General features: G+C 35.9%; 1 protein-coding gene across 4 annotated transcripts in view; it reads right to left on the reverse strand.

Annotated features, from left to right (window-relative positions):
* Window positions 1-22,924, reverse strand: part of Ap1g1 (adaptor-related protein complex 1, gamma 1 subunit) — an 80,908-nt gene that overhangs the window by 10,735 nt on the left and 47,249 nt on the right. For all 4 annotated transcript variants that reach the window (XM_005403516.2, XM_005403517.2, XM_013503973.1 and 1 more), the window contains 13 exons: window positions 21,820-21,915; window positions 21,299-21,379; window positions 21,011-21,109; window positions 16,960-17,015; window positions 15,175-15,288; window positions 12,091-12,231; window positions 11,348-11,402; window positions 7,751-7,873; window positions 7,498-7,587; window positions 6,662-6,789; window positions 5,343-5,447; window positions 4,522-4,663; window positions 4,200-4,326 (listed from right to left, as the gene is read on the reverse strand). In XM_005403516.2, the coding sequence (XP_005403573.1) occupies window positions 4,200-4,326; window positions 4,522-4,663; window positions 5,343-5,447; window positions 6,662-6,789; window positions 7,498-7,587; window positions 7,751-7,873; window positions 11,348-11,402; window positions 12,091-12,231; window positions 15,175-15,288; window positions 16,960-17,015; window positions 21,011-21,109; window positions 21,299-21,379; window positions 21,820-21,915 (1,357 nt within the window). The remainder of the gene's footprint in view (window positions 1-4,199; window positions 4,327-4,521; window positions 4,664-5,342; window positions 5,448-6,661; window positions 6,790-7,497; window positions 7,588-7,750; window positions 7,874-11,347; window positions 11,403-12,090; window positions 12,232-15,174; window positions 15,289-16,959; window positions 17,016-21,010; window positions 21,110-21,298; window positions 21,380-21,819; window positions 21,916-22,924) is intronic.

Genomic DNA, 22,924 nt, shown 5'->3' on the forward strand with positions numbered 1-22,924 from the left:
AAAAAAAAAAAAAAAAAATGTGCATATCATGAATTATTCACACAAATACAATGTTTATTAATAAAGTTAGAATACATTCAATTAGATACTTTTTTTTGCAGTAAGGGTGACTGAACCTAGGGCCTTCTCACTGAGCTACATCCCTATCTCTTTTTAAAATTTTTTAATTATTTTGACAAGATGGGGCGCATTCAGAATGGTATAGATGTAGACTTTTTAGTTATTTTGAAACAGGGTTTCACTAAATCACTAAATTGCTCAGGCTGAGCTTGAATTTATAATATTGCTTCAGCCTCCCACAGCACTAGGATTACACTCAAGCATCCACTATGCAGTTTAGACACTATTTCTAAAGTAAAAATTGGCAAAACTACTACATATTGTATCAAGAAATGCGGAGAAATGGTGTATGCCAATGTTAAGCATAGCTTCAGGAAAACCAGCAGTTAGCTCTGGAGTCATAAGGAAATGGGGCCTGGGGCAAAGCACTCAATGGCAAAACATGCGATTAATATGCACAAAAAAGCAATCCAAAAAGTAAAAAATTTTTGAAAAGGTATGGGATGAGGAAGAAAACAAACCACATAAGAAAAACCAACCCTCTTAACAATATCTTATTTCACAAGTTAGGTAGATCAAGACATTTAATGAATTTTTTTGGTATTAAATGTTGCATAATAAAACTTTAATACACATATCTTGGGAGAAGTGATATAAAGTGGGAGAATATCACCGTATTATCATTTTTATTTGCTCCTCTCAAGTAAGAACAAGCTGAAGATCATACAATAGAAGGCAAGCCATAGGATAAATATGACCATGAATTGAAAGAACCCAAGATTCTAAGAAAAGGCCTAAGAAAATTCGGCAAAGTAAAGAGTATTCAATTAAAGTATTCAAAGTAAAGAGCTTTCAATTACTCATGAAATTAACTAAAAATAAACTAAAAAAGAATTTAGGGTATAGATCAATGGTAGAGAACATGCTTAACACATGCATGGATCTGGGTTCAATTCCAGCAACCCTCCCAAGGAAAGAACTAACATATTAAAATAAAGAAGGACCAAAAAGAAATTTTTTTTTAAAGCCAGGATACTTTCATTTAAAAAAAAAAAAAAAAAAAGATACTAAAGATAGGGGAACAAGACCAATATACTAAAAATCACCAAAGAGGGTAGAAATATACGGATTATACAAAGCACAAAAAGCAAAACACATGAGAACACCAAAGAGTGTCAATGAAGTGCAGTAAGTTCCTCACTTATGAACAAGTTCCATTCCAGGAGAATGTAAGTCAGATTCATTCGTAAGTCTGACAACGTGAGTCTTCCACACCTTTGACACAAATATACAATGTAAAGCATAAAAAAACAGATGCGAGGTCCATTCACATCTGTGAAGGTCCATAACTTGAATGTTTGTAAGTTGGGACTTAACTATACACAAAGAAATATTCATAAATCTAACCTAGAACTTTTCCTACCAATTCCCATTTTCAAACAATTTTAGAGGTGAGCATGGTGGCACATGCCTATAATCCTAGAACCCTGGAAGGCTGAGGCAGAGATTATAAATTGGAGTCCAGCCTAAGTAACTTAGCAACTTTGTGGGACCCTGTCTCAAAAAGATGAAAAAAAATCAGCAGAAATGTAACTGAGTGAGAAGGCCTTGGGGTTCAATCTCCAGTACTAAGGGGAAAAAACAGAAATGTGTCTTCAGAGAAAATCAGAAGCTAGCCAACATATATATTTGAACAACACGTAAGTCCCAAACTCCTTCAAATTTTACTTCTTTTCTCCTATAAAGTACAACTCCAGACTTTCTAAAAACACATACTAATCTATTTTTAAGCTGGGAGTAGAGGCGCATACCTGTAATCCCACAACTCTGGGAGGCTGAGGCAGAAGACCAACCCAGTCAACTTGGTGACTTAACAAGGCACTGCCTCTACTAAAAAATAAAAAAGGGCTGGGGAACTACCTCTGCACGAGGCCCCTAGATTCAATCACAGAACCATAATCAATCTATTTTCATGTATCCATTGGTTTAAATTATAGTACAATAATACATAGCTGTAAAGACAGATTAAAGAACCTAAAATTCAAAAATTTAACTTAAAGAATGTAAAGAAAATAGAAAAGTATGTTTTAAACACATTGTGAGGGCTGAGGCTATATAGTATAGCTCAGCAGTCGAGTGAAAAGAACACACACGTACACTATGAATAAGGAAAGGAAAGCCTAGGCTTTTTAACATTTAACTTTTTGTCTATTTGTTTTGGCAGCAGAGGGGATTAAAGCTAGGGATTCACACACACCTCCCACAGTTCTGGGATTATAGGCACGTACCACCACAACCAGCTTGAAAATTGATTAGCATGTATTTTTAACGTGAATGAAGCCCTGGATGGTAAATTCCTCAGTACTTTTTAGAATTTTTTACTTTGAGGCAAAGTCTTGTTAAGTCGCCCACACTTAACAAGACTTAGAATTTGGCCTAGAATTTGCTCGCTTCCCACCTGAGCCGCTCAAGTAGCAGGGACTACAGGTGTGTGCCACTACACCCAGCAATATTTATACATGATACTAGAAAAAGAAGCAAGAACAAAAACAAAATACTAAAACTTCATACTAATTGAGTCAAGGTTATTTTTTAAAAGTTCAAAAAGGAAATTCATCTGTAATGCACACATGGAAGTACACATTCCCCATGACTGAAAAAAAATCAATTCAGTAATAATTCCAGTATTTCACCAATTAGAGCTTTTAAAAAGGAATAATATAAACTCTTATGAGAGTACAGTGAAACTGGTGGACATATAAATTAAAGGCTAAGTAGTATTTACCAAGTGGTTACTATGTGTCATGCACTGAGTGGGTCAGTAATCCTCAAAAATATTCATGAGATAAGTACTGATCGTCCATATTTTGACCAGATTCAGAAAACAATAAGTAATTTAGACCAAGCAATCAAAAAGTAAGGACAAACCAAGACAAGAATACTTGTTGAAGCAACTAGGGGAAAAAAAAAAAATCTAGAAACAAACAAAATGCCCAGAGCTGGGCATGGTGGCAACCACCTGTAATCCCAGTACTTAGGAGGCTGAGGCAGAAGGATCTTTGTGAGTTTGAGATCAGCATGGGCTACAAAGTGAGCTCAAGGCCAGCATGAACGGCATAATTTTTTTTGTGTGTCTTCGGGGCTTTTTCTGGCTTTTTTGAGACAGTCTAGCTGTAGTTCTGGATGGCCTCAAATTCTCAGTGAACCTCCTGCCTTAGGCTCCCGAGTACTGAAAATTATACATGCTCCATCACACCCAGTAATAGTGCAAACTTCTTGATAAAATATTGGCCATTTAGAATTACAATTATGAAGACTATTTATCAATGTACTTTTCCAGTTATCCTATATACCTTTAACATCTGAGGATTTGAAACTGACTACATGTAAAACTCAAAAGTACACAAGTAGCATTTTGAAACTTTGTTAGGACATTAAAAAATAAGTTCTAGGGACCTAGAAAGTAAAAATCATTTAGCCTGTGACTGCAAGCCTACATAACTATTAAATATCCTCATTGTACGGCTGTTTTCTACTTGAGATCATATGTTGTAACTTCTTGTTCTGTTTTTTTTTCCTTCAACTGCAGATGCCACCTATTGTAGTACTGCTGCACACATTAATTACAAATGACTACTATATATGAACAAAGATAAAAACATTCTTAAATGAAAAAGAATGTTTGAATTATATACAGATGATTTTCTACTTTGGTTGCTTTAATTATAGGAAAGGTGAGGGAGAGAAAGAAAGGTAAGTATTAGGGTTACTATCTCACCAGAAATGGTCATAGCTATTGAAAATTTAACTATGAACAGAAGAAAATCTAATGTCTTAAGACACCAAATAAAGACAGAGGTAACTTGGGTTATATTCTTTCTGAGCGTATCTATCTAGGTATCTTAGAATACTATGAATAATTTATCCTTCCCAAATTAAATGTTAGCCTTTAAGCAATCTCTGAGTTACCTTTAGAGCATTAGTTAGCACGGCAGCTTATAGCCCAGATGTCATGAGTATTGCTTCTCACTTAGTCTCTTCCATCTTCAGCTGATTTATGCGCTGACAGTCTACGCTGTAGTCAGTGTGGTTTTCCCTAAGGTCTCAATCCCTATCCAAAAACTGAACAATGGCCTCACCTGTAAGGGTGATGTCTCCCAGCAAATCGAGAAGTTCTCCACCAGCAGACGCTGGTTTGCTTGTAGGTGCAGTTGGAATAACAGGTGTTATGTCATTTCCTCCCAACAAATCCAATAAATCATTGGCCTAATCAAGGAAATAACACTTTAATTCATCAGTTATTTGTCTAACCTACAACTAATGTAAAGCTCTTTTAATATTTAAAAATTAAGGAAAGGAATCATCACCTAATTCAAAAACACCAAGGAGAATCAGCTAAGAAATAAGCTATAGAGGACTATAAGATCACCAGGAGCCCCAGAGAAAGAAGTGAAAGGCTACCTGGCTGGTGGGCTGTGGCCCAGAGGGTGGTGGTTTTGTTTCTAGTGGAGCAGGTTCTGTCTCTCCATTTGTCTGTACAATCTCAGTAGGGCCATTTGTAGTCACCTTTTCCATGACAGGCATTCTCTCGAGTAGAGCTGACCTAAAAGAATCTGAAGTGGTTAAATTCTAGGCAGTGAACTTACATTCCCTACCCAAAATAATCACTATTTCCTACTTTTAAGCCTAATATGGAAAACCACTCTGCTAGTGTGTGTGTGCGTGCACACGCATGCACACACACACACACACACACACGTGCACACACACGGTGGATTACAAGAGTACATGACCTAAATTCCCAACCGGATTAAAGGCAGGCCAAGAACCTTGAATAAACAAACTGTCCACCTAAATCCCAAAACATGTATTTCAGTGGTACAGAGACCAGGATCAAACAGAGGTAAATTAATAAATATTAACAGTCTCTAATTAAGAGGATAGATTCTGCACAAAAGAAAAAAATAGCAAACATCAAAATGTTAATAGTAATGAGATTTGAAAAAGATGATTTCTCTTGAAAAAATTTACAACTCTTACTTATTAAACAAATAAAATGGAAAATGATGCAAACTTTACATACTGAAAGGATGGGGGGTGTTGGAGTAGAAAGAACTGTGTTATTTCTTTGTACATGAGGAAGAATACAAAGCAAAGCAGAGTCAATTAACGAGAATAGGATTGTAAGTTCCAATTAATTAAGCGCAAGGAGTGAATCTGCTTTAGACACTTTATTCAGAATCTTAAGACGCTGTATATATTGCTTAATTTCTTCTGCTCACCTCATGTGGTCATATTTCTTAAAAAGTGCATTATATTCTACTGCCCTCTGCTGGAGCTCCACATCAATGCTGCTTCCATAGATGGAAACCACTTTTTTAATTCGGCTATGGGATAAAAGGAAATCAAATGAAATCAAATACCCAAAGACAATTTATAAACAATGAGGGAAAGTGTTTAAATCAGTTCTGGCTAAAATCCTGAAAATACTCAATTCTTAATTTACATAATTTTTCAAAAACAAAACAGTATTTATCTTCATCTGTATAAGTCACTATTATATATTCTGATTATAACGTTAGATCTGTCTGTTAAATATCCAATACCCTAAAACTTTCTAAACAAAAGTACCAATTATTACTTTACCGTAAGAAAAATGTGTATGGTTCATTCTCCTTTTTATATCTTTAAAAAAATTTGGGGTTTTTTTTTTTTTTTTGCTTTTTGAGACAGGGTCTCACACTGCAATCTAGGCTGGTCTTGAACTCACTTTATAGTTCTAGGCTGGCCTTAAACTCGCAATCCTCCTGCCCCAGCCTCCCTAGTGCTAGGATTACAGGCATGTACCACCATACCTAGCTCATTCTCCTTTTTACTATTAAACTTTAAAATAAATTTTGGCAGTGGAATGCTAACCCCAAATTCTTCTAATTCACGATCGAAAGCAAATCAAAAATGCAGTTTCATTTTTTTTTTTTTGGTCTTTTTGAGACAGGATCTTGCTATGCAGTTCAGGCGGGCCTTGAGCTCATTTTGTAGCCCAGGCTGGCCTCGAACTCGCAACGATCCTCCTGCCTCAGCCTCCCCCATGCTGGGATTACAGGTGTGCACCACCACACCTGGCTCTTAAAAATGCAGTTTCTTACAAGCCCTAATCCCTTACATTAAAAAATGAAGTAGAAAATGTAAAACTGTATTTGCTTTAAATATGATTAACTACAAAATACTCAAGAACTAACTTTTATTCAAAACAGCAAACCGCAGAATTTAAAGATTTAATTACCAAAACGTTCATGACTATATTCCTATTCAGAAATCTAAAAATACTGTAATAAATCAACCCCCTCATATAAGGAAATAACAAATAATAACAATTAAGAAGTCCCCAAAACTGTTTACCTTCAAAATAATCCATGATAGGGTAGAATAATGCAAGAGAGCAAAGGATTAACCATGAAATGAAGTGAGCATGGGATAGTAAGCAAATACAAAGTCGTTTCATTATTCCCTGTTCTTCTGTTTATGCTTGAAATTTGCCACAATAAAGTATTTTTCAAAATTACAAAACAACCTATCAGCTCTACTTTGCCTCAGTACTCACTTTACAGTACAGGTGAATCGAGTTGAAAGCTTCATGATGGCAGTGAGGGCATAACCTCGTGTCACAGAGGTGGACATGTTAGAGATTAGTACACTTTCTAAAATATCCAACACTTCATCCTCTGTTACCTGAGGAAGAAAAAGAAAAAAAAGCTCCTGCAGAAAATGCGAACAGTGAATACCTAAATCTAATTATCAAGCCAGAGGATGCTGCCTACCATTACAAAAGCCTCTAATACAACCTGTGCTTCTGCCAGGACAACTGCTCAAAGCTGCTACATCAATCAAAAGCAGGTAAAAATGAGGTAAAAAGAATAGAAAATGGGGACATAACCGCTGAGGACTGAGAGGCATATTATAGTATTAAGTGCCAGATGCAGAGAAAGAAAAGTAAAAGATTTATAAAGAATTGTTGCCACAACTTTCTCAGAAGTCAGTCTTTTAATCAGCAAATGGAAACATGGGTAACTACCTCATTTCTTCTTGCCTACCAGTCAGAGGGTATGAGAAACTGTAATTCAGTCTGTTAGGGAAAGGAGTATGGCCTAAAGAAAGGTAGAATTGCTGTTTGATCTGTTTCTGGTGCTGGGACTGAAGCCAAGGCTACACATTCTCAACCACTGAATTGCACACCCTCAACCCCACTGAAGGGTTTTAAAATCTCACAATGATTCAGTATGTTCCATCTCCAAAAATGGGACATTTCTCAATATAATTCTATTATTACTTTTTTTTTAAATTTTCAAGGAACCAAACTCAACCTTCTATTAAACACTATACTCCTACAAGCAAAAACATTCTTTTCTCCTCTTTGTAACCAAGAGTGACAAGGGGTACCTGAATAGGTTCTTCCTCTTCACATTGGCCAGATACAAGAAGATCACCATATTCACCTATACACCATGCAGCCACTTGTACCAAAGGTTGCTGTCAAAGAAAGTCAGAGTTCAATTTTCCAAAAAACACAATGAAAATCACAGGTCAACTAATTACAAGGGTCAAAACTTAGCACATACAAAGTGTCAGTAATAATGACATACCAGGAAAATAAAGATTAATTTTCCCCAAGCAGAAAGAACAGATGACTTACTTGAGAATAATCACCAAGAATTGCTTTATACAAGCGCTGGACAGTATAAGCGTGCATCTCTACACTATTAGTTATTAACTGTATCAAATTGGGGACTGCATCATCACGAACATAACTTCCTGCCTGAAAGGAAATGTACAAAGTTACTCCTAGAAATATACTACAATGATAACAAATGTTTGAACTGTTTTACCAATTGTTCTTGAAGAAATGACTAAAAAACCTCCTCTCAGAGATAAACCTGGTTCTGACACATAGGCCCCCTTAAACCTCAAACGTGTCTGTCTTACTTAAATATTTAAAATTTTTATCAAAAAATAAAAGCATCTGCTCGTCCACATTAAAATAGAACAGTTGAAAGAATCAAAAAAGATCTTTTCTGCTCACACAAGGCCTAAATTTCTAAAAATTTAAGAAGTACATTGTTTGGGAACTTCATAATATCCTTCCCAAAACTCTCAACACTGGTGGCAAAAAGTATGGAAGGGGCCGGGGATATAGCTCAGGGGCACAGCACCTGCCTGGCAAGTGCAAGGTCCTGAGTTTGATACCCAGTACCAAAAAAATAAATAAATAAAACATATGGACAAGCTATAGTAGTCCTATTACTCTGGGAGAAGTGAGGAGCGTATACACAAACAGTGCAAAGGGGATAATCACACTGTCCTTTTATCCACGCTTCTGTTTTTAATGTAATCTCTTTAACTGTACTCCTGACTAGCAAAATCTAAGATAGTACCTAAAATTATAGGACAAAGTAAAATTTATTTAACCTAGGAGTAAAATAAATCTTGGCCTTACTAGAGCATTATAACTGGATTACACAGAACACACAAGCAGTAGAACCCATGCCTGACAATGGCCAACCTTGGTCAATCTCAGAGAACTGGTAAGACTGAGACCAGGCCTAACTTTACATATTTTGGAAAGGAAAAAACAAACCCCTTGTCATTGGACTGTTTATTCCTGTTAACGAACATAAAGAGAGAAGGAAAAGTTTGGGAAATGGTCAAATGGAAATGGTGAAGCTAAAAGCCAGGTTTTTGGTGTAACTGAATTTACATTTGTCCCTAACTAAAGAAAGCAGTGTTTTAAAGCAAAGGCAGGTCTAGTGATAACTGCTGCACCACACAGCAGCAGAGCACACTTTCTCAAACCCATCACACGCCACATTCTGGGCCATAAAAACTATCTTAACAAATTTTAAAGGACAAAATTAATACAAACTATCTTCACAGACCACAATGGCATTAAACTCAGTACTAGTAATGCAAAGATACCTAGAAAATCTCCCCAAAACTAGACATTATAGTAACACACTTCTAAATTAAAATGTGGCGGAGCTGGGGATATAGCTCAGTGGCATAAGCGCCTGCTTGGCAAGCGCAAGGTTGTGAGTTCAATCCCCGGTACTGCAAAAAAAAAAAAAAAAAAAAAAAAAAAAATTAAAATGTGGGTCAAAGAAGAAAGAAAACTATAGAGAAGTGTCTTTCATGAACCAAAATACAAAAATCCACAACAAAACATTAGCAAAACAATCCTGGGCACAGTGGCATGTTCCTGTATACTAACTACTCAAGAGGCTGAGGCAAAAAGACCACATATTTGAGGTCAGCCTGGGCAACTTAGCAAGGCCCTGTCTCAAAAGAAAATTTTACAAAAGAGATGGGAAATAGTTGAGCTCCCTGGGTTTAATCCCTACATTAAAAGAGAAAAAGAGGGGCTGGGGATTTAGCTCAGCGGCAAAAGCGCCTGCCTGGCAAGCGCAAGGTCGTGAGTTCAGTTCCCGGTACCGGAGAAAAACCCAAAAAAAAAAAAAAAAAAAAAAGAAAAAGAAAAAGGGAAAAAGAGATATAGACACAGATGTATACAGAGCAAACCAAATCCAACAACGTATTTAAAAACAGAAAGAAACCACCATGATCACAGGAGATCTATTCCAGGAATGGAAAGCTGGCTCAACATTCGAAAGCAACTAGTATAACACAGTTCATCAAGAGGCTAAAGAAGGAAAATCATACAGTTGTAAGAAGAAAATACAAGTTAAACAGAAAAATGAATACAAACATAAAAGAAAGGGTTTTGAATCTTCATATACATTTTTCTTCAGGACTCTCATTCCTCCCTTCTTTTGGGCTTCACGAAAAAACTACAGCATACTGATTCATTGTGTTTTGAGAATATAATTTCCCCCATTATTAATCAAATTTAATGTGTAACTTCCTAAAAATTTAAATCATAGGCAAACTAGAAATTAGTATGTCCCTGACAGAATTCCATGCAACAAATATATTTTAAAATTTAATTTAAGTGGTATCACTGCTTCCTACCATATTTCATAATTTACTTCACCACCTCCCCTTTGGGGACTACTAGTTGATTACAGTTTTCCCCTTATCTAAACAAGTTTAGGAAGAACACTTTTGTATGTACACTTTAATGAACTTGTCCCCTCCCCAGGTTAAAGTCCCAAAAATAGAATTAATGAATCAAAAGGTATAATCTAAGACTTTTGCTACATGCTAACCAAAGTGTACCCTGAAAAGACTGCACAGTTTTTACACCATTGTAAAGAGTGCTGCTTGATTCTCTACTTTCTAACCAAGCCTAGTAAGACAGGAGCCAGTATAGTGGTATACTCCTGTAATCTGGGAGACTGAGGCAGGAGGACTGTGAGTTTAAGGGCGGCCTGTGCAACACAGCAAGACCCAGCAGCCAAAAACAGTACTGTATGGGGCTTGTGGATGTAGCTTAGTGAGAGAGCATTTGCCTGGCATACATGAGCCCTAGGTTTGATCACCAGCACCACACACACACGCGCGCGCACATACACACACACACACACACACAGACGGTGAAAAATCATGCCTCACTTTTACTTAAGAATATTTTTTGAAATTAATTAGCCATGTCCCTTTTTTCGTAAATTGCCTATTCAAATTATTAATTATGTATGTGGTTGATTTTTCCTACTAATTTTAAGTTATTGATCAAAAAATAGAAGGGCAAAAACTCTCAAACAGGAATTAGTAATCCTAAATAAATTTAGTCACTCAAAGCCTTGCAATAACTCCTTTCATACTCAAAATACAATCTAAATTCCTGTAAGGCCTTATACAATCTGGCCTCTTCCCTAGCTCTCAGACCCCAATTTACTCTCTGCCTCTCACTTTCTGTACTGGCTTCATTTATCTTCCTGTTGCTCTCCAAGCAGGCCAAGCTTATTGCTACCTTAGGTCTAATTAGTGTTCCTTCTAATGAGTACACTCTTCCCCATGATCTTCACATGGCTTCCTCCTCACTTTAGGTCGCTCCTCTAATGTTACCTTCTGCGAGACCTCTCTGACTACCTTAAAGACACTTGGACATTTGCCCCATACCCCACCCTAACATGTCATCATTATTCCCTTCATGCTGCTTTAGGGTTTTTTTTTCCTACATAGTATTTATCTCTCCCTGACATTACATTACACATCTCCCCATGAATTTCTAATCCCCTCCACTAGAATGTAAACTACGTAGGTAGAAGGGCTTAGTCTGTCTCATTTCTCATTCCATCCCAGTACTTAATATAGGCTGGCTGAAAAAGCTACTTACTGTTGTCAGAACACGCATAATTGTGTCTATATGCCACCGTTTGGAAGGTGCATACCTGAAAAAAACAATGGCACAATATAAAAAAATTGAAACTCATAAACTATACTATATACAGTGACTTTGTCCTACAGCCTTTTCTAGGTTCCGTTTAAGTGATCGTTTTTTAGAGACATTTCAACTTCAAACCTAGCAACAATTCTCAAAAAAATGATAAAATATGTCAAATTCAGTTATTTCCCTTAATATTGTCCTAGGAATTGCTGAACTGAGAAATGAAACTTTATCCTGGTTTCTCAGAAAAGAAATCACAAAGTTGGGGCAAAAGAGGATAAAGAATAAAGAACAGAGACTTCCCAGATGGAGACAATAGCAAGACTATGAACTGGTTCCCTTAAATTCAAGTAGAAAGAAGAGAAAGAATAATCACCAGACCAAAATTTTGAGATACTTCTTACTTAAAGGTTTTACATAGAAACTTCAATTTAGATGCTGTAACTTCCCCATTTCCTTCATATAAACAGCATCAGAGAGGAGAGGTTAAAGAACAAATAGAGGAGATTTCATTTGGTCTTGGCATACTTAAATGCCAACTATAAAGGCATTCCCATAGCTAACATAATTGGGAGCTTAAAATAAATGTTGGGTTTTAAAGATATCTATAGCATTTCCCCCATGTTTTAAAGAAGTTTCAAAAAGTTCTTTCAAAAAGCTTGTAATCAATAAAAATAAAAATAAAATCTTACTTTTCTGCAGCAAGAAAGATTCCAGATGCACAGTCTGCCTTAAATTCTGGCTCACATGAATCCAAAAAATAAAGTAACTCCTTCATCATGCCTCGGATATTATTCCCATTTACTAGGGCAAAACTCAATTCCATTGCACGCCTTGCAGAGGAGAAAAAATTTTAAAAAGAAAAAAAACTAGATATTTACAGTGACAATGAAACAGACCCAGGTACAATCTCTCAGAACATCAAGCACTGACAAATACTTAATGTATTTGCACAAGGCTACGATTCCGATCTTAACATATAAGGAGATTTATTCTCGTGTAATCTCAGTTGGTTCTCATGTTGTGAATCTTCTTCACTCGACAGTTTTCTTCAAAAAACCCTAAGAGATAAGAGATACCAAGAACCAAAAATACACAATCTATCCTATAAAGCTTAAATTTAGTTTTCAAAAATCTCTAGAAAGGAATCATCAAAATTACTACCAATAATAAGGCCTCTCTGCACTTTTCACTTAAAAATGTGATATATTCATTCACCATATTCTTTTACTGTATTCCACACTTACATCCAAATATGAGGTCAAATCAATTACATCAAAAGACATGTAGGAAATTTGAATCAAAAACTTGAAGGAAAAATGAGTGCCATAAAAAAGAAAAAAGGGCATGTGCTGTGAGGGCAAATAAGAGTTTCTGCAATGCCTATCAAATCTGGCAACAGAGAGATGAGCATGGTGGCACACAACTGCAATCCCAGCACACTGGGAGGATGAGGAAGGAATATTTTAAGTTTGAGTCCTACCTTAAAAATTTTAAGACCCTGTCTCAAAAATTTTACAGAAATACTTTTTAAAGGGTTGGGAAGTCTAGGTCAGTATAAAGGTTATGGGTTCAAACCCCAAAAAGGGGAAGAGGGTATGCATACACAGATGGACAAATATTTAACATACAAAAAAAGTTCTGTATGAGTCTGTTCATATTTGGTCAAAAATTCAAGATATATATATACACACACACACATATATATATACACATGAACTTTCAAAAATAACAATTTGATAGGTATATAATACTTTCATTTTAGCTAACACACAAACAGCAAAAACTCAATCCCCAGAGATAAAACTACTCTTATATAATGCCTAAGCAATATACATATATTAATTGGACTAATCCTGAATAATCCACCAGGCATGGCTAAGCACACCTGTAATCCTAGTACTCAGGAGGCTGAGGCAGGAGGATCGTTGTGAGTTCGAGACCAGCCTTGGCTGACACAGTGAGCTCAAGGCCAGCCTGAACTGCATAAGGAAACTCTGTCTCAAAAAGACACTCCTCACCGCACCCCCCAAAAAATCATGAATAATCCTATGAAGTATGTGCTCCTCTATCTGAATTGAAAATATAAGGCTACTGAGACATTAAAAGGGTAAATAATTTGGCCCAGTCTATTAAGGATACAGTCAGGATTTAAAACAAGTAAGGTTCCAGGACATGAACACTTAAAATTCTATTATCCTGTTAAAGAGAAATAAATTTATTTTTGAAATTCAAAGCCTAGTAAAAAATATAGAAAGCCAGGCTCACCCCTGTAATCCCAACACACATGAGGCTGAGGCAGAGGATCACTGTGAATTTAAGGCCAGCCTGGGCTATAAAGTGAATTCAAGGCCAGCCTGAACTGCGTAACAAAACCAAAAAGACAAAAAGAAATAAATAAATAAAATAACAAAACTATAGAAAAATAACAAAATATATGAGTCAGAAGGTTTGATTTCTGTTCTGAAGACTACAAGAGCTAGGCTCTGGGTAAATCACTTGATGCCTCTGGGATTATGTTTTAATGAATCTGTTAATTGGGAATAAAAAGTAACTGCCTATTCTTTCTGAGTTGCTCTGAGAATAAGTGTGCTTTTAAAATCCTTTGCAGGTGGGAGTGGTAGCACACGTCTATATTCCCAGCTCTTAAAGAGGCAGAGGCAAGAGGATCACCATGAGTTTGAGGCCAGCCTGGGCTACATAGTGAGTTCAGGGCCAGCCTGAACTACAAAGCAAAACGTTGTTTCAAAAAAAAAAAAAAAAAAATTCCTTTGAAAGCAATACATAAAAAGGGGATGTTACTGAGTCTAGGTCTTATGCTTGCTTTGGCGGCACACATACTGAGTCTAGGTCTTATCTTTAGATTGCCCAAGCACTGAAGCACATGTTCTGTGCAAATAAAAGGAACTCAGTATCAAGTTTGTCATCTCAATGATTTCAGAAGTCTTTTATGTTTTTGAAACAGGATCTCACTGTGTAGTTTAGGCTAGTCTTGAACTTAATTAGGAGCCCAGGCTGGTCACATACTCACAGTGTTCCTCCTGCCTCAGCTTTCTGAGTGCTGAGATTACAGGCATGTGCCACCACACTCAGCCTTGGAGATCATTTTAACTCTAGGAATTAGAGTTTTAAAAAGTTTATTATGATTTACATGATTTAAAAGTTCATGAAGCTAAGGATGGCTGGAATTTACAAATATCTCTAGACCTAACAGTAGAACCAGCAGAGCTACTCCACTAAAGGAAGAGATTTGTGTTTTATGAGCATGCCTAAGTTTTATGAGGTTGCCTAAGTCATTCTCAGGCAGTCGTTCCTAAGTCATTTCTTAGAATAGTATTATTCTAAGAAACACACTCGCCTCCAGTACCCGAGGTCATAAGTACTGTGAAAAATGTGTGCTGTCAGCAAATTGAGTTTCAGCATCATGGTAAGACACTCAGCCGATGGATCACTCCTTACTTTCATCCTCCAACACACAGAGCACAGTACCACTGCTGAGCAAACTGCCCAGACTATCTGTACCTGCTGTATTTATCAAAGAACCGAGAACAACTTTAGTGTACATTTGGTATTTCCTATTATGCTTAATGGACCTAAACCTCTCGTCAATCCTTCCTAAAAATAGATTCACTCTGCGAAAGTTTACCTGTGAATACAATAATTACATAAACTTTAACACTCTTGCTCTGAAAACTATCATAAGGGATACAACTCTCAATCTGCTTCTCTGTCTGCATTTAGGAATTCTAAGCCGAGAAGAAGTCTCAGTTTGTTACCGTTTTATTGAGACATCCAAATCTTTGAGACAGTCCACAATTGTGCTTCTATGCCTCTGTACTGCATTGTGATCTGTCTGCACAGTCTTCAACAAAGATGTAAGAGCTACATATCTGGATGAAACAAAGTTACAGAATAAGAGAGTTAAAATTATCCAGAAAAAAGTTATTTTTACCTAGAATAAAATTCAGGATACTTTCTCCCTACCTGAATAATAACAAAGATGTCTAATAGATAAGGGAAAGCACACACTTTTTTAAAATTTAGAAGTAAAGATTGTTAGTGAGTATGAAAGTAACCTTTTAAGGGCTTAATCAGGCTTCATGGCCCATGCCTGTAATTCCAGTACTCAGGAGGCCGAGGCAGGAGTATCTTGAGAATTCAAGGCCAGCCTGGGCTACATAGCAAGCCTCTGTCTTCAAGTAAACAAATAAATAAATATACACATACATACTTAGTAAGAGAGCATAATTTGAACTAGTGGTAAACAGAAGAAGCTGCATTTAGATCTGCTTTCACAGTCAAATCCATTAAACTTCCAAAAGTAGTTGACTCAATTCCTACAAAAATTTTCCAAATTTACACACTTCCTTAATCCCCAAATGCAAGAGAAAATTATTTTAACATGCATGTATTCTATTTTTATTTGAGATGCCCAACCTGCCTCTACAAAATTTTGGATTTAAGATCCGTGTGTTTAAAAATCCTTTTAAAGGAGAAGATAATTCAGGGCGAAACAAAATTTACTTCTGCACTTTATACTTAACACAAGAAAAATGTTTCTGATTAGAAAAATAGCAGACAAACAATAACTATAGGATCAGGGAAGACCAAAGCCCTAAGTTCAATTCCTGGTACCAAAAAATAAATAAATACATACGTATAGGGAAGTAACAAAAGACAATATTGATCAATTTATTTATTTTTTAAAAACTATCTGGATCTGATAGCCTATGTCTATAATCCCAGCATTCTGGGAAGCTAAGGTAGGACGACTGCAAATTCAAGTCCAACCTCGACAATTTAATGAGATTCTGTCTCAAAAAAGGAGTAAAGACTAGCCGGGCATGGTAGCGCACACCTGTGATCCCAGCACTGGGGAGGCTGTGGCAGGAGGGTCGTTGCGAGTTTGAGACCAGCCTGGGCTACCAAGTGAGCTCAAGGCCAGCCTGAACTGCATAGGGAGACCCTGTCTCAAAAAGACACCCCTCCCCCCGCAAAGAATGGGGTAAAAGGTAGGGAAAAAAGATCTGGGGATGCAGCTCAGTGCAAAGGCCCCGGGTTCCATCTCTACTACCATAAAAACAAACAAAACCTATCTGAAGTTCCTAAAAATGTGACAGATTTGCTACATAAAACACTGTATTTTCCTTCTTAATTTAGAGCAGAAGTCAACAAATGACAACCTACCTGCAAAATTCCTCTGCTATTTTGTTAATCAACTCTTACTGAACACAACCACACTCATCATTTATATACTGTCTATGGCTGACTCCATACTAACACAGATAGCTGCCTCAGAGACCCTGTGGCCCAAAATGACTAAAATATTTACCATCCCCTTTAGAAGTTTGAAGATTTGGTTTATAGTGTAAACCAGAGAAAAAATTAAGCCATAAGCCTATCCTCAAATATAAAACTCAATACCAGACTAAAAGTAAAAATTCTCAGTTGAATTTCTTGACATACAACAGAGAGAGTGTGTGTAATATTGAGCAAAGTCACTCTTCAAATTACTAAGTTTATAATACCTGAGGTATAAGGTATTTTTTTAGTTGACTTACCTAATATTTTTGTCATTATTCAATAAGAAACGACCCAGGATATTTATGGCTAGAACCTAAAGAGAAACACTACTGGTTAAAAGACTAAGGTAACAAACATTTAATTTATCCTGACTCTAATGTGTACAAATTATTTAAAGATGGTATCTACAGATTGCTAGGGAAAAAAAAATAATTAAGGCAAACTCTTGAAATTTTATATTCTATTAAACAGCAATTGCTAAAGTTTAAGGTTCTAAGGTTTTGACACTGTTAGAATAGTACTGATACAGCTTCTCTGAAGAGTAATCTGGCAATAATTATAACTATATAAAATGAAAGCAGAGGGAACACTTATTCTATTTCATGAAATGTTATCAAATTCTTGATTCACAATTAAGCCAAATGAGATTTCTAAACCTAGAGAAAAGAAAGTATGTCCTCTGCCTCAATAATTCCAATTCTACAAATTTATCTGGCAAACATAAAAGTTTACTATGGCATTATCAGCAAATCACAAGTGGTAAAAGACATCTTAAATGTCCATTAAGAGCAAATTTTACTAAGTATGTACTTATGCATCTATTAAACAGAACGAATTCTGACACATGGTACAATATGTAGAAACACTGAAGACATTATCCTAAATGAAGTAAAACAAACACAAAAGGATAAATACTATGTAATTTCACTTATATGTGGTACTACGATGTTATAAAATAACTTTGGTCTTTTTGGTCTTCTTCACATACAACTCCTTAATCCCTTGGAATTTCTTAGGTGATACATCAGTACCTTACACTGTAATGAGGTGATTTTGTAGGGCTCCTGGACAGCCTCAGAATGAGGCTGGTTTGCCAGGGGCATCAACCATGTGTTTGGAGAGTTCAAGCTTTCAGGCCCATCCCCAAGCTCCAGAGAAAATGGGTGTTGAAAGTCATGCAGCTCACCAATAGCCAAAGATTTAATCAATCATGCCTACATAACAGAGCCTCTATAAAAATCCCAAAGGACAGGGTTCCTAAAAACTTCAAAATACCTAAACATGTAGTTTCCTGGAAGGTGGCATGCCTGGGAAGGGCATAAAAGTTCCTCATTCCTTAGCACATGCATTGCTCTATACTTTTTTTCCCTCGTGCTGTATCCTTTGTAGTATCCTACATAGTAAACTGGAATACTGAAGTAGTGTTTCACTGAGTTTTGTGAGCCACTCTAGCAAATTAATCACACTCAGAGACGGACGTAGGAACCTAGATTTTAAAGTGGTTGGTCAGCACAGATCGTAATCTGTATTTGTGATTGGCATATGAAGTGATGGTCTTGTGAGACTAAGCCATTAATCCATGGGATGTGACCCTATTTCTGGGTAGACAGTGTCAGAATTAAATCAGAGACCATCTAGTTGGTGTCCAGTGGTGAAACATTGTTGTGTGGGAAAACATCTCATATATTTGGTGTTAAAGTGTTAGCCAGGCATGGTGGTGCACCCCTACCAATCCCAGCACTTGGGAAGCTGAGGCAGGAAGATCGTTGTGAATTTGAGACCAACCTGGGCTACAAAGTGAGCTCAAGGCCAGCCTGAACTGCATAGCGAGATCCTGTGTCAAGAAGACCAAAAAAAAAAAAAAAAAAAAGTGTTGAGAGAATATACAGGTAGAGTATAAGGGAAGAAAAACATTTCAGTTTTGGCTTTTCCTGTACCTTTCCAGAAGTAGGTAAGAGTAATAAAATTCACAGAGACAGAAAGAATAATGGTTGCCAAAGACTGGTAATAGGGAATGGGTAGTTACTGTTTAATAGAGACAGTCTGGGAAGGCAAAAAAAACTTCTGAAGAATATGATGGTAATGGCTACCCAGCAATGAATGTACTACTGTCACTGAACTATACATTTAAACATGATTAAAATATACATTTTAGGGGCTGGGGATTTAGCTCAGCGGCAAAAGCGCCTGCCTGGCAAGCGCAAGGTCGTGAGTTCGGTTCCCAGTACCGGAGAAAAACCAAAAAAAAACAAAAAAATAAAACAAAATATACATTTTAAGTTATATGTATATTGTATTGCAATTAAAAAAAAGCAAAAAGGAATGAAACCCATCTATACAAATATCAAACAAGCTCCAAAAATAATGATAATGATAGCTGAAAAAGTCAAGGTACAGAATATATATTTCATTTGTTTGAAAGGGAGAGGAACTTAACCTAAGTTCCTTTGATTACATGACTATAATGCTACTGTATCTAGTTAGTAAGGTTAGCAATTTTAATATTAATAAATGATTGGATTAATGAAAAAATTCATGGGGGAGAAGGACAACTTCCTATACAACTATTATTTAATAAGGAAAAAAACATGAAAGACATAGGAAAACTATCATTAGAACATCACCTTTGTAATTACTGCAGGTAAGAGCATCTATGGATGCTAAAACTGATGGGCAAAAGTATATAAATAGGTTACTTATATTCTCTAGAAGTGTTTCTCTCAAAGTATTTTTACTTAAATAGAAACATAGTCCACACAGGGCTGGGGATTTAGCTCAGTGGCACAGCGCCTGCCCGGCAAGTGCAAGGTCGTGAGTTCGATCCCCGGTACCAAAAAAAAAAAAAAAAAGAAACATAGTCCACACATGTAATCCCAGCATTTTCAGAGGCTGAGGCAGGAGGATTGCAAGCTGAAGCCCAGCCTGGGCAACTTAGTGATTTAGCAAGACCTTATCTCAAAATAAAAAATAATAAAAGAGGTGGGGATATAGCTGAATAAAAGGCCCTGGGTCCAACCCCCAGTACTACCATATGTATTTTTAAAAATATATTCAAATATATATTTTAATTACAAAAGACAAAAACCAGTAACTACATAAAGAGAGCTAGCAGACATCACCTTCAGCAAGTGACCAAGATTAACACCACAGTAATAATGAAAGATAGCATGCAATTCCTGTATCATCAATGGAGAAGGGCACACACTGTTTCTGAATACTTTTGTCAAAAAGTATTACCTTAATCCATAAAATTATGAGAAAATATCAAACTACATTCCAGAAAGTAAATGACCAGTACTTTTCAAATCTGTCAATGTCATGAAAGACAAAGACTGAGAAAGTCAAATATCAGGAGACTAAGGACACATAAAAATTAAAAGCAATGTGAGACCATGGGTTGCCTCCTGGGACAGAAAATAAAAATAGAAAAATTGGTAAAATATGAATAATGTCTGTAAAATAATTATTAGTCATCATTAATTTTACTCTTTATAATTACACTATAATTCTGTGAGATCTTAACATTAGGGGAAGGTGGATTAAGAGTATAGAGTATATAAGAACTATGAACTATTTTTGCAATTAAGTTTAAAATCATTTAAAATAAAACTTATTAAAAGTGAAGAAAAGAACAATTATGCACAAATATGCACCTAAAGGCACATTTGAATATGGATACAATAGCTCAAAAATATATTAGAAATTGCTAAGTGTTTTCCTCTGGAGGAAGAACTAAGAGGCTATATATTAAGAGTATAAGGCAGACATTGTCTTTCCTATGTACCTTTCTTTCTTTTTCATTTTTTTGAGACAGGGTCTCAGTATATAGTTTAGGCTGGTCTTGAACTCACAATGTAGCCTACACTGTTTGGTCTTGAACTTGCAGTGGCCTCTCAAATGCTACGATTACAAGCATGTGTCACTACACCCAGCTTCCTGTGTACTTTTGAGTTTTATAGTCTGTATGTCTATTCTTTAAATAAAAACAAACTTACTCAACTACTGTGTCTTGTTTGGAATAATACATACAACTCAAATTGTGGCTCTACTAAAAGCTTATTCTGAAGTGTTGCCCTCTCTCAACAATATCTATATATCTAACTATACATACATTCTTCCAAACTTTATTGTTATAATTAATGTTAAGCATTCAATGGGAGAAAATAATTCACATTCCAAAAACACATATTTTTATGTAATTTCTTCCTAAAATAAGTTCCAAATGGAGTCCAATTCCAAAGTACTAAAATGAAAAGAAAAATCATTCTATATAACATGTTTAGAGAGAAAAGATTTTAAAAGACTTACTCGCAATCCGCTCTCTGATTTAATATCCATGATAGTCAAAACAGTTTCATAAAGAATAGCATTTCCTACATTTTTACTGGTCTCTGTGTTAGTGGCAACCTGAAAAGATACAGAAGAAAGTACCTATGTGATGAAACAATGCTTCCAAAAACTACCCAGAGGTAACAAGAGACATTTTGATTTTAGCCACCAATGAGGAAACAAAACCTACTCCATACAGTAATCAACACTCATTCTACTTTCAGCTAGGTGGAAATATTCAATAAAATGCAAGCTAGGTCTACTCACCTGTGCTAATATATCATTCATAGCTTCACTTGAGTCATCATCATTTCGTCCTAAAATTCTTAATAACCGCAAAATTCGTACCTAATGTGCAAAATATGAGAAGTTTCAACAATTACATTGGCATAAAGGAAACTCACTCAATAGGAAATAAAGTGTTAAGATCCCATCAGAAATGTTCAAAATCAAACAGAATTTTAAACATTTTTTTAAAGCTATATGTACTTCTGTATCTAATAGCTATTAAGACAACTCACCCTTTATAGCCCACAGCTAAATGAGTAACACAACTTGCAGAGCTATTATTATATTGATAATTCAGGCATATAAGTAGTAAATAATTGTGATTAAAGTTACAATTTTATTCTATCAATCTAATAAAATACAGAATTGTGTCTCTATGTATGTATTAATAATATAATCAATTAACTACCAAAGTGTTACACAATACAAATAAGAAAAACAGTCTGCTCGAAACTTGTTACATCCACATAACATTTATTCAAAAAGTTTTTCAGACTTACCTGCAAAAAGGGGTCACTGATACCAGAAACATCATGTTCTGGGGAATATCCGGACATGATGAGATTCTTTAGAATACGAACTAATTGGGGTACAAGCTGCAGAAAAGAAAGATGCATCCAAAAAAACAGTAAATATCTAAGAATGTCTCTTGAATAAGCAAGTCCTTTGGTTTAGAAAAAGGATGCAAGGGTCTGAATCCCAGAAAAGTATTGATACAAATATAGCAATATGTTGTACATGTTTCAAAAATATAACTTAGGAGTTTTTAGGCCAAAAACTCAAAAGCAGTATGTATTTTATCTGAAAAAAAGGAAGACTTTTTTAACTCCAGAGTTATATGCGAAGATATTACAATAGCAGGTCAGAAAGTCTATGTGAACCAAGTAGAAGTAGAGCAGATGCCTGTGGAGCATACTGCATTTTTACTTTTGTAGAATTGGATACACCTTAGTGGCAAAAAAACTGTTCAGTTTTGATCCCTCAAATGTAAAGTGTTATCACACCAAAATTTAATTTCTTGAAAACATACCACCTAACATAAACGTTTCTCTCCTCTTAAAATAGGGCTAGTTAGGTCATTTCCCAATGAACAATGAAGAATACCAAATACATTAGCCAAGTGAAAAAGACACAAAGAAAATACACTTTTCACCTCAAGATATCAAGGCTATGAATATTCCATTCCCCTATTCTTCACTCACATGACAGGATTTCGCTAAATTTAGTATCATCACTGAATTCTGCACGCTGTTTTGTGGCCCATTCATTTAGTCTCTCCATTAACAGTCATAAACTTAGTAGAGGCAATACTATTGCTAAGCTGAACTTATAGATGCTTTAAATATGTATCAGCACTCATTTCATTTCTGATGATCAATTACTTAATGTTAAAACCCTCCTACAAACTGCCACAATAGGAACTTCTCCAGTCTCCAAATGAAAACTCAATTTAGCTATTTTAAGAACTCTAATGACCTAAAACTAAGTAAAGAAGTGGCCAATCTGAACAGTGCCGACTCTGCTGCAATTCAATTACATTTTCTCACTGTATTTAGACTCTTCCACCTTTACTTCCCAAGCCCAAATAAGGGTTGAGATCAAAGT

This window comes from Chinchilla lanigera, unplaced genomic scaffold (assembly GCF_000276665.1).
Source record: "Chinchilla lanigera isolate Chin_1 unplaced genomic scaffold, ChiLan1.0 scaffold00083, whole genome shotgun sequence".
Lineage (NCBI taxonomy): Eukaryota > Metazoa > Chordata > Mammalia > Rodentia > Chinchillidae > Chinchilla > Chinchilla lanigera.